Here is a 12,474-nt window from a genome sequence, read left to right as displayed (position 1 = left end):
GCTTCAGCGGAGAATATGGAACATTTGTTCGGCAATTGCAGCGATATGTTGGATTCTGTACACTAAGGTTTTTTTTTACACGGTTTTTTTTGCACGGTTTTTTTTACACGGCTTTTTTACACGGTTTTCGCAATTAGCACGGTTTTTTTTTGCACGGTTTTCGCAATTAACACGGTTTTTCGCAAAAATATTCTAAGTCCTTTTAAAGGCAAAAGACTTAGACGATTTTTGATCAATTTTTTTTTTGCGCGGATTTCGCAATTAACACGGTTTTAGCAAAAATCCTTATGAAGGCAAAAGACTTAGACGGTTTTTGATCAAGTTTTTTTGCACGGATTTTGAAATTTACACGGTTTCTGCTTTTCCATTTTGAATGCAAATAATTTCGAAGATTTTTAGAAAAGTGGAAGTGATTGCTTTTGGAACAGCATTAACGAGTAGATGCCAAATGTTCATGTCTGAGGCCATTTAGAAAACCAAGATGGCGACTTCCGGTTCAGTGGAATTCTCTGAAACCCCATCAATGTGGCTATTTTTGGAACGGGATTGATGAGTGGACGTCAGATATCGATGTTTAAGGCCATTTTGAAAACCAAGATGGCGACTACCGATTCAGTGGAATTCTCTGAAACCCCATAAATATGGGTATTTTTGGAACGGGATTGATGAGTGGACGTCAGATATCGATGTTTAAGGCCATTTTGGAAACCAAGATGGCGACTTCCGGTTCAGTGGAAGTCTCTGAAACCCCATAAATATGGGTATTTTTGGAACGGGATTGATGAGTGGACGTCAGATATCGATGTTTAAGGCCATTTTGAAAACCAAGATGGCGACTTCCGGTTCAGTGGAATTCTCTGAAACCCCATAAATATGGGTATTTTTGGAACGGGATTGATGAGTGGACGTCAGATATCGATGTTTAAGGCCATTTTGAAAACCAAGATGGCGACTTCCGGTTCAGTGGAAGTCTCTGAAACCCCATTAATATGGGTATTTTTGGAACGGGATTGATGAGTGGCCGTCAGATATCGATGTTTAAGGCCATTTTGAAAACCAAGATGGCGACTTCCGGTTCAGTGGAATTCTCTGAAACCCCATAAATATGGGTATTTTTGGAACGGGATTGATGAGTGGCCGTCAGATATCGATGTTTAAGGCCATTTTGAAAACCAAGATGGCGACTTCCGGTTCAGTGGAAGTCTCTGAAACCCCATTAATATGGGTATTTTTGGAACGGGATTGATGAGTGGCCGTCAGATATCGATGTTTAAGGCCATTTTGAAAACCAAGATGGCGACTTCCGGTTCAGTGGAATTCTCTGAAACCCCATAAATATGGGTATTTTTGGAACGGGATTGATGAGTGGACGTCAGATATCGATGTTTAAGGCCATTTTGAAAACCAAGATGGCGACTTCCGGTTCAGTGGAAGTCTCTGAAACCCCATTAATATGGGTATTTTTGGAACGGGATTGATGAGTGGCCGTCAGATATCGATGTTTAAGGCCATTTTGAAAACCAAGATGGCGACTTCCGGTTCAGTGGAATTCTCTGAAACCCCATAAATATGGGTATTTTTGGAACGGGATTGATGAGTGGACGTCAGATATCGATGTTTAAGGCCATTTTGAAAACCAAGATGGCGACTTCCGGTTCAGTGGAAGTCTCTGAAACCCCATTAATATGGGTATTTTTGGAACGGGATTGATGAGTGGCCGTCAGATATCGATGTTTAAGGCCATTTTGAAAACCAAGATGGCGACTTCCGGTTCAGTGGAATTCTCTGAAACCCCATAAATATGGGTATTTTTGGAACGGGATTGATGAGTGGACGTCAGATATCGATGTTTAAGGCCATTTTGAAAACCAAGATGGCGACTTCCGATTCAGTGGAAGTCTCTGAAACCCCATTAATATGGGTATTTTTGGAACGGGATTGATGAGTGGCCGTCAGATATCGATGTTTAAGGCCATTTTGGAAACCAAGATGGCGACTTCCGGTTCAGTGGAAGTCTCTGAAACCCCATTAATATGGCTATTTTTGGAACGGGATTGATGAGTGGACGTCAGATATCGATGGCCATATTGAAAACCAAGATGGCGACTTCTGATTCAGTGGAATTCTCTGAAACCCCATCAATATGGATATTTTTGGAACGGGATTGATGAGTGGACGTCAGATATCGATGTTTAAGGCCATTTTAAAAACCAAGAAGGCGACTTCCGGTTCAGTGGAATTCTCTAAAATCGAATCAATATGGGTATTTTTGGAATGGAGTTGACGAATAGACGCTAGATATCGATGTCTGGTGCCATATTGAAATTCAAGATGGCGACTTCCGGTTCTGTGGAATTCTCCAAAGCCCAATCAATATGAGTATTTTTGGAACGGGATTGACGAGTAGGTGCCAAATATCAATGTCTGAGACCATTTCGAAAATCAAGATGGCTACTTCGGTTTAGTAAAATTTTCAATTACCACAACAATGTGAGAATTTTTGTAATAGCGTTAATGAATAGATACCGGATGTCAATTCCGGAAGTCATGTTTTCATCTAAGATGGTGACTTCTATTTTAGTGCCAAGACGATGTTTTAAATATAAAGACACGCGGCGAGAAAAACAGTAAATTTGGCTGCACGGTTTTACAAATTATTTGTCTGCTAGTTTTGGCAACCAGGAATATTGTGTAAACAGCGAGTGACTTGTAGTTTTAATGAATGCTTGGCGAATTCCTTTTTTGAAATATTTCCCACAATACTCAATCATGTAACTTGGAAACGCATTGATTTACGTTACTGAGCCTGTCTACATGTTTTTCGTAGCACTAGAAAAAATGTATCGAGGATGCAGGATGCAGACATGCATTTCTTTTCATTTCAATCTCAATACTCCCCACGCATTACTTCCTAAATCCGCCATATTTGTTTACATTGCTAGTTTGGAACCGTTGTTTTGGGTTCGATTGGAACTTTTGGCTTCAGTCTTCGCGCATCTCTATAAGCATCATCTCTGCTTTAGTGTACATCTCATTCATCTTAAGGGGGCGTCTGGTGTAGTGGGCAAAAAAATTGACTTCTTTTTTATCCGCTTAATTGTTAGTATTGAGCCTCTAGAATAGTCTCCCGCAATCTCGGTGACCACGCTGAACTTCTTTTGTTTTAAACAGCCATGCATTCCTCGCGCGTATTTGCTGTGACACACGCAGATTTCAATCTATCGGCAACAATTTTCTTAAGACTGACAGCGATAAAAATACAGTGTGAACAATACACTTTAAACTACTTCCACCCAAATTTTTAAGAGAAAATACCAAATGGATTGTTTTCCACGTCATTTTTTCCGTTATGCAATTTGATATGGAGTATCCTTTAATAGCGTTTTTTCGAAACCGCGTTTTTCAAATTGGCGAACACGATAACTCAAAAACTAATCAAAGAATTGACTTGATTTTTTTTTATGAAAATACACATTATGTGTAGCCTGTCGGTGAACCACAGAAAACAGAATGAAAAAATTGTTCTCTCTATTATTTTGAAGAAAAGTGCACGAATTTTACAGAAAAATATGAGATTTTTCGGTTTACATGAAGCCATTTTCCTAAACTCGAACTTTTTTTGGGTTCATCGAGTAACTACAAGTCTAAGCTTTACAAATTTTACTTAATTTCCTGTGTCAAACAATTTTATCAAGAGTCATCGTGTTAGCCGCGGCGCTCCTCGACGTGGAAATGGTTGGACGTCTACTCTTGGAACGCTCGTATGTGTGGCTCTGCGTGGCTGCAGACCCTATTCTGCGCGGCGTGTGACGTGAGACGACTAATCTCACCTCACTCTACGTGACTTCACCCAATTCTGAAGAGTCACTTCGGGTGACGTGAGACTCCCATTTAACCGCAATGAGGAATCTCACCTCACCCGAGTCGACTCTCAGAATCGGGTGAGAAAAGTCACGTAAAGTGAGGTGAGTTTCGTCGTCTCACGTCACACGCCGCGCAGAATAAGGCCGCGCAAATATTTTTTTCGTACAGAATAAACGTACAAATTTAAAGCTTAACATTACATAAAAGATGCATTGTTTCCTTGCCTTCAAAATCGTAAAACAAAATAACTTTCGGTTTGAGCACTTTACACCAGACGCCCCCCTTAATAATACAGCGAAGACCTGATTTTATTATTTCCCTCTGATTATGTCAGCTTTTTGATTCGACTTTGAGTCTCGCATGAAGATTCGTTCGATGAGCTCTAGCAGACGAACCAACTCAAATTCGAGTAAATCCATTCATGAGCACATTTTTCTTATCTTATAAATGCAAAATATACAAAAATAAATGTATCTTTTTGTTTTACGCTGGATATTTATACTCAGACCTCTGGCAACTGCATATTTGTCAATCCAGTTCCAAAACACTCCATGTTGTGAGTTATACAGAATATCGCTAAGCCGATAGTCTCAATGTTGTATTTCAAAATGGCCTCAGACATTGAACTCTATCATGCGCTCATTAGGCCCGCTCGGAAAATATGCATACTGATTGGGTTATTGAAAATTCTCTTAGACCGGAAGTCGTCATCTTGGTATTCCAAATGGCCTCAGGCATCAATATTTGGTGCCTACTCGTTAACACTGTACCGAAAACAACCATATTGTTAAAGTGCGGGACAAAAGGAAACCTCAAGATCCGACGTTTCCACTTTTCCAAAAACCTAAGGAATTGGAAAAAGCAAAAACCGTGCTACTTGCATAATCCGTGCAAAAAAAACCTGTTCAAAAATCGTCTAAGTCTTTTGCCTTCAAAAGGACTTAGAACATTTTTGATAAAACTCCGAAATCATCCCTTTTCCTAAAATCGTCTAAATCTTTTGCATTGAATGTAACGCGGTTTTTTTTTTGCACGATTTTCGGAATAAACGCGGTTTTTTTGCACGGTTTTCTGAATTAACACGGTTTTTTTTTACACGGATTTCGCAATTAACGCGGTTTTTTTTACACGGATTTCGCAATTAACGCGGTTTTTTTTGCACGGTTTTTTTTTACACGGTACGTATCCCCCGTGTAAAAAAAAAACCTTAGTGTACTTGTAATTCCTATGCCGACTCCTGTAGCTGTCTTGGATCCGTCGGTGTATATGTGGTGGTGGTTGGTGTATTTTTTACCGATGTGTTCGCAGAAGCTGGCTCTAGCTGCCGTCGGTGGGAGATCTGCCACGTGGAGGCGGGTGTCTGTTGCTGGTATGTTTGTCTTGTACCAGGGTTTTCTCCTCGCTGTGTGCAGTCGGGCTATTTGCGGTAATTCTTCTCCGGTGTAAGATCGGTGTACCTCCCTGGCTACTTCAAGTAGCGTGCAGTCTTGTCCTGAAGTTTTCTCAAGGCATCCAAGGTTTCGGCGGTAGATGGAGATTGCAGCTTGCCAACGGAAGGGGAGTTGTCCGGCTTCTACGCAGACGCCGTTGGCCGGCGTGCTTGGAAGATGGTTGGATGCCAGTCTAATAGAACGGTTGTAGGTTGGAGCCAATGTTGTGACGAGGTCGTTGCGGCGGAGTCCGGTAGCTTCGACTCCGTAAAAGATTCGGCTCCATATCAGGGCCTTACTGATATTTATTCCTGTGATTCTGTTCCATTTTGGATGTCCATAGCTGATTGAACCGTAAACGGCTTTCGCAGTCCTTTTTAATGTGTCGAAAATGGGGGAGGAAGGATAACTTGCTGTCGAAAATCACGCCGAGGATCCTAGGTTCCCTTATGAAGGGTATGATGGTTCCGGCTAGCTTGATGGGAGTGCCGGTGGGTCGGTGCGTTCCGTTACAGCAGTGGGAGATCGTACACTTTGTTGGCGATAGGGTGAAGCCCACAGATGTGGCCCATCTCTCTATGGCGTTGGCTGCAGCTTGAGCTTTTCTTCGGGTGAGTTTAATACTTTTACCAGCGACTACAACGACGATATCGTCTGCGTATATGAAAATGTAGATGTTTTTTGGGAGGTTTCGAAATACTGGGTTTATGCTTATTAAGAATAAGGTCACCGCAAGGACAGATCCCTGGGGGACCCCGTTGGCTTCCGAGAAGAGGTTGGAGGCTGTGCCTCCGATGCAGACGCGGAAGTTCCTGTTCTGCAGGTAGTTTTGTATTAGTCGGCCCATGTTGCCGGTGATCCCCCAGTCTGTCAACTGTTTCAGTACACCGCCCCTCCAGATGGTATTAAAGGCCTTGGAGATGTCGATAGTGAGTATATCCACGTGCAGTCCGTCTTCCATTGCTCGGTGAATTGTGTCGGTGAGAGCAGACAGGTGGGAACCCGTTCCAGTTCCTTGCCTGAAGGCGAATTGCCTGTGGTCTAGCAAGTTGTTTTCCTCCAGGAAGTTTGTTAGTCTTCGGTTGACCATTCGCTCAAGGGATTTCCCTAAGCAGGAGAGCATATTAATTGGACGAAAGTCGGTGGCTTTCCTTTTCCCGGTACATCTTTTTGGGATGGGGATGATTTGTGCTTCCTTCCACTCACCTGGGAAGGTGCCGTTACTCCATATTTTGTTGTATATGTTGAGCAAACACCTTTTGCCGATAGGCGGGAGGTGCCGCAGCAGCGTGTAACTGATGCCGTCTGAACCGGCAGATTTGCCTTTCCCAGCGGCGATTGCGAAGGATAGCTCCTGTCCTGAAAAGGGACGGTTGTAGAGTTCTCCATCTCCCGTGGGGAAGTGTGCCGGGGGGTTTTCCAGCGTAGTCGTTCTGTTAAGAAAGGTGGTTGGGAGGGCAGAATCCGCTGATAGGGATGCGAAGTATTGGCCTAAGTTTTCCGCTATCTCCCGGGGGTTGGATGTGGTTGACCCGTTGACCTCTATTGTAAAGCCTTCGTGCCTTCTTTTGCCATTTAAAGCGTTTACCCTCCTCCAAAGTTCAGATGTTGTGTTATCAGGGGATATTCCGTCTAGGAAATTTTGCCAGCTGGTGGTTTTTGCTTTTTTTTATCGCGGCCCTCGCGATGTTCCTTTTTATACGAAATTGATTGGCCTTTGCCTCCCTGTTTGGATCATCAGGTGTAGATTTAAGAAAGGAACGGAGAGCCTTCCTTCGCTCTCTGATAGCAGTGGCCACCTCCGGGTTCCACCAGTGCACTGCTCTACGAGTTGGTTTGCCGCTGGTTTGCGGCATGCTTTTCGCTGCTGCTCGGGAGATTATTTTCTCGATTTCGTCTACTGTGTATTGCAGTTGGGGGTCTAGGAGGTCTTCGACCGATGTTTGGAAGTTTTCCCAGTTGGCCTGGTCCGTCATCCATCTTCGTCGACGAGTCGTCTGTGGGGGTTGACGGTTGTATGTCAATTGTATTGGCCGGTGGTCGCTGTCGCCAGTGTCGCGCATTACCGACCAGCCGATCATCCCGGCTATGGTGCTCGATATAATTGAGAGGTCGAGTGCAGCAGAATAGCTGCCCCTGATGAAAGTGCTGTTGCCGTCGTTTAGCACTATTGCGTGTTGTTCCTCTATTGCCTTCATTATGTCGTTTCCCCGTTGGCTGTTTCTGGCAGAGCCCCAGGAGGTATGGTGAGCATTGAAGTCACCGAGGATAATGTAGGGTGTACTGATTTGCTGGATAATTTGGTTTAGCTTTGTTCCTACGTTGGTTGTATCCGCTGGAATGTAGATGTTGACGATGGTGCACTCGATGGGGTAGCGTATGGTCCTGGCGGTTGCTATAAGCTCGGTGTTTAATGGGCAGTTGGTAGCAGGTACATCATTTCTAATTCCGAGACCGATGGTTTGGTGTGTGTTTACTCCGCTGGCTGTTTCCCACTGGTATGCGTGGCTAAACCATGATGAGTAGTCCGTCTGAGAGGTTACGTGGGTCTCTTGCAAGGCTATGCATACGGGGTTGGTTGTTGCTATGAAGTACTGGAGATCTCCCAGGTTATTCCTGAGGCCGTTTATATTCCACTGGATTGCCATTGTGTATGAGTTGTCTGATAGCTGGGGAGGGTCCGATGGGTCACACTCAGACGCACTGTAGGAGCTGCTCGATTGATTTGCTGAAAAAGGGTCGGAGCAGTATGTCTGTGGACGATGGTGATAGGGAATGTTTTGACTTACCCGGGGGGAAGCCGGGCCCCCTGCACCAGCAGCCGCCGTGGGCTCATCGGTGATCTCTGGAACATCAGCGGTCAGGGCCAGTGCAGGGGAGGAGGCTTTTTCCCTAACGTTCTCCTTTGCAGTGATTCTGTCGGTGTATGGGATGGTGTTGATCTGTTCGAACTTTGTCGTTGCTTTCTGGTGGGATGTTATAGTATACCACGAACAGCCGGCTATTGGGCTGGGCGAGCGTGAATAACTGTTGTGGTTTCTCAGCCTTTTTCCTTGGGTTGTTGCCTGGGGGTTATCCAGGTCCCCTGTATCGGCGGCCGCCGAATATTCTTCAGCAAGCTCCGGTACTTCCGCAATCAAGGCCGGTACGGGGGAGTGGGCTTTTTCCTTTTCGTTGTTTGTGGGGTTTCGTGGTGGAAGTTCGCATGGTGGGGGGCGATCCGTTTGTCGTCCGCTAGTTCCTCCGAGTGGAGATATGCTGGGAGATCCGGGTTCGTCAAGTGATATTCCTGGTGGTGGTGATTGGTTGATTTAAAGTGGCTTTATTTGTTATTGACCACTTTTCGTTTGTTGTGTCCGCAGGTTGGTTGGTCGATTTATGGCGGTCGGTTGGGCTGCGATGAGGCCCGCTAGCTTGTGGGTCGCTGGAGTCCGCCGGGTGGTCCGCCGATTTGTTCTTGTTGTTTGTTGCCTGGGTGGTTACCGATGGTCCCACACCAACAGCCGCCGGGGGCTCGTCGGGGGGACCCGGTACTTCTCCGGTCGGGGTCGATGTGGGTAGGCTTTTTGTTTTGTTGTTGGTTGTTGGTTTCATGCTGGATTTTTCTTGATTTGACTTAGTCTGATAGGTCGATCGACGAGTCGTCGAGGGTTGTACGATTTTGTAATGTTATTTCACTGGTTGTTGTCGCAGGTATCTGCCCGTCTCGTGTCATACTAAGTTTTTGCAGTGGGCTTCTTGACTTACTTCTTTTTTTTTGGTGGCCTGGTTGTATCTTTCCCTACTCCATCCGGTGCGAGCAATTTCAGTTGTTTGAAAGTTGGGGGCTAGGTTTGTTTGTGGTTGAATGCATATCTTCGGTATTAACATTGTGAGTTGAGTGTTTCCTGTTGTTGCTTGTGATTGGGGGGGGGGGTTTGTTCGGTTGAGTGTTTCCTGTTTTTGTCTGCGTATTGCCTACTATTACTTGTTGTTGGTGGGTTTTTGTGGATTGTGCATTTCCGGATTGGGTTTGTTGTTGTGGTGTTTTGTTTTGTGGCGGATGCTGGGGCGATTTTGAATTTCCTCTTTGGAGTTCTTGGACTGCTCTACGCAGGGCGGCCATCTCGTTGCGCAGGTCCTTATTTTGAATGCGTTCATCGATTAGCTGTTCCTTAAGTTTTTTTTTATTGTGGTGTCTTTATCATCGCTTGCGGGTTGGCTATTGGTGGCCTTCTTCAAAGATTCCACTTCCTGCCTGAGCAGTTGGATAATGCGATCTTTATCATCGACGTGAGTGTTCATCCGGGAGTTTACCTTACTTACTGTTTCGTTGCCTGTTCTGTCTTGTTTCAGCAAAGCTCTGACCTCGGGGAAGGTTATGTTATTGTCAGTTTTGACCTTGACGAGGTGTTTTTCTGCTTCATAAACTGAACACGTGCGATCTCGTGCCGAATGTTCCCCTTTGCAGTTAATACAGTAGCTCGTTTTTTTACATGGATTCTCCATTGTTGTCTCATGCTCCGTTCCGCAGTTTAGGCAGATTTCTTTTTCCTTACAGTTGTTGCTGCCGTGTCCGAAACGGCCACACCTGTAGCACTGCATGGGACTTGAGTAGTATCTTCTGACGTTTACCCTCAGCATTCCTAAGTACACGTGATCCGGAAGGTACGAACCCTCAAAGTAGACGACCAGTAGCGGAGTGTTGGTCGGAATACCACTTACTTTTTTGGTGATTCTGCCCACTTCAATAACCCCTTGCGCTTTGAGTCCTTCCAGGATCAGGTCGGTGGATAGATTTTTAGTATCCAGATCATATATTACGCCCGCCGTTTTGTTCAGTGTTGGATGTTGAGTTATTTCTACGTTGGTCCCATTAATTAATTGTGTCATCTCTATGAGCTGGCCGTATACGCGAGAGGAGGTTTTGAGGATGTACTGTGTACCCCTGGCCTCTTTACTCGCCTTAACAACTTCATTCGGTTCCCTTCCGATGGCGTTTTTTAGCGACAGGTGAATAAGGAATGGGTTATAAGGTAGGGACTGCTCATTCCCCATGGCGTCCTTGGTTGCTCGCATTATCAGTGTTTGCTCATCGATTTGATCCCCATTATTCATATAGGTTGGAATTCTCCTGCTGAGCGGTGGCCTCCCGAGGAGAGGGGGGTTATCGGTGCCCATCCGAGAAAGATGGATTGAGTTCTATTTGCTCGGGAATGTGCCGTCCGAGACTTCCCTTTTGGGTTACCACTGGCTACGCACGTGGCTCTGACCCGACGATGTGACGAAATATAATATAGAACTAACCTGACTTTTATGCTGCTTCACTTTTCGCTATTTCACACTTTTTGGCCTTCAATAAATTGGCCAGCTGAACTGAGCTATATTCACCCCGCACCGGGAGTCGACGGCCCGTTATGCAGGGTTATGTATTGAGATGACACTGTTTTTACCACTATTCAATTCATAACTTTAGCACTTAATTGACTTGTGGTCACTTTGCCAGCAAAGCTGGACTGCAAGCCACCCCGCACCGGGAATCGACGGCCCGTTATGCGGGGTTTTGGGCTGGGATAGCACTTTACACTCTATTAGTCAACACTCGTAATCAGTAACACAAACAAAAAGCGCGTGTTCGTGATCACTTTGGTGATTCACGCACGTTGCCGGGAGGCAAAGCCCGACTTATAAAACCGTCCGGATGGCGGCGACCGCACTTTTTTGCTACAATGGCCCCCTCTTGCACAATAACTTGTGTGCAATAAATATTATAAAATCGCGCGGAGCTACTCAGCTAGTCGACCGATCGCTGCTGTGGTTAGAACCAAACTGGATTCAAACTCTTAAACCAAGGATTAAGCGAATTTTTTGGGAAAAATAAGTGCTCCATGGTCCACCTCGATTGCTAAGCAGCAAGGGCCTTTTGCCGAAAAACACTGAAATATTCGTTGTACGTGATAGGCCACTGGGATACATTTCTTTTAGTGGTATTTTTTTTTGGGAATTTTGCCTACTTTTTCATTGTCCGGGAATGAGCGATGGGCAAATGTGACACGCATATACACATACAAACACGAACAGGACGCGAATTAGACGGCGATTTTGTCCTGACAGGGCTGCTTTGCAGGTCTCCGAGTATGTTCAAAACTCGTCATGGAGCAGTACCCATTTTAGGCTGACCCAGCTCTGATCACTATTCCCCATGAAGGATAGTTTCAACCTTAGTATGACCTCCTGCTTACATAGATAACCATGGGATCACAAGAGTGGCGGTAGCATGAACCCATTGAAATGGAGAACAAACAAGAAATTCACACAACGGAGTAGGCGCCGCGAATCCGTTCGCCATAGGTGGTCTGGTGAGATCACCTAAAGTTATTCATCAAGAGCAGGAGGAGAAGCGGTAGCAACAAGCTGAAAGTATTGGCAGTGAAGTGCTTAGTGGAGCAGCTCCATAAGTTTGTGGGCGTGATCAACAATGTCCATGGGGACATTAAGGAGATGGTTCTCAGAGTCCGAAAGGGCGCTAGTGTGTGCTATGAAGGAGTACAAAACGGCAACACTGAGGGTTGAGGTAGCTGAGCGCGCATTAGCATCGGCAAAGGTTTTCTTAGCTCTCCGCCAGGCTCCATGACTCCAAATAGGGCAAGATTCTTGCTAAAAGATGGAAGACCAGGCTGACCCAAAAGGCAGACGCGCGAGGAGGCCTTCACTGTCGATGGGAAGTACGTAACTCAACATAGAGAGACCTGAAGTACCGTTGTACGTCAGATGGAGAAACACAGAAAATAACAAAAGCGAAGGGACCAGAGTAATGGGGAGCAGAAGAGGAAAGAAAAACTTCAAGCTTGTCAGAAGACGCCAAAGAGATTAGCAGCGGTCGTCCAAGCTAATGACGCGACGATGTATGTATCGCTTCTTAAGCAGGTTAGAGAGGATCTGGAGCTAAGGGATTTGGGCGAAGACGTGGTGAGAGCCAGGCGCTCCCAAAATGGTGATTTGCTCTTTAAGCCAAGGATATCCCACGATTAACAGCAGGTGATTATCAAATCACTGGGCGAAGAGGCAGAAGTGAAAGCCATACGGCCGCAAACAGTAAATTTATGCAAGGATCTGGATGAGATCACGACGGTAGATGAGCTTAGATCTGCACTGAAACAACTGTGTAACATGTGCGAAGTGCACATGATAATCGCTGCTG

The 12,474-nt window shown here is 45.3% G+C and overlaps 3 protein-coding genes across 4 annotated transcripts in view; 1 reads left to right on the top strand and 2 right to left on the bottom strand.

Moving 5' to 3' along the window:
- Nucleotides 1-12,474, top strand: part of LOC131686145 (fibronectin type-III domain-containing protein 3A) — a 223,575-nt gene that overhangs the window by 3,366 nt on the left and 207,735 nt on the right. The window lies entirely within an intron of this gene.
- LOC131681210 (uncharacterized) lies at nt 7,119-8,888 on the bottom strand. The gene is made up of 3 exons (XM_058961917.1): nt 8,632-8,888; nt 7,369-8,552; nt 7,119-7,291 (listed from the first exon to the last, which is right to left on the bottom strand). Exons 1-3 carry the CDS (start codon nt 8,886-8,888, stop codon nt 7,119-7,121), a joined length of 1,614 nt encoding a protein of 537 aa, XP_058817900.1.
- LOC131681208 (uncharacterized) lies at nt 9,438-10,391 on the bottom strand. The gene has a single exon (XM_058961916.1). It carries the CDS (start codon nt 10,389-10,391, stop codon nt 9,438-9,440), a length of 954 nt encoding a protein of 317 aa, XP_058817899.1.

This window comes from Topomyia yanbarensis, chromosome 2, assembly GCF_030247195.1.
Source record: "Topomyia yanbarensis strain Yona2022 chromosome 2, ASM3024719v1, whole genome shotgun sequence".
Classification (NCBI taxonomy): domain Eukaryota; kingdom Metazoa; phylum Arthropoda; class Insecta; order Diptera; family Culicidae; genus Topomyia; species Topomyia yanbarensis.
The sequence above is the reverse complement of the archived record's forward strand: the minus strand, read 5'-3'. Positions and strand labels throughout refer to the sequence as shown.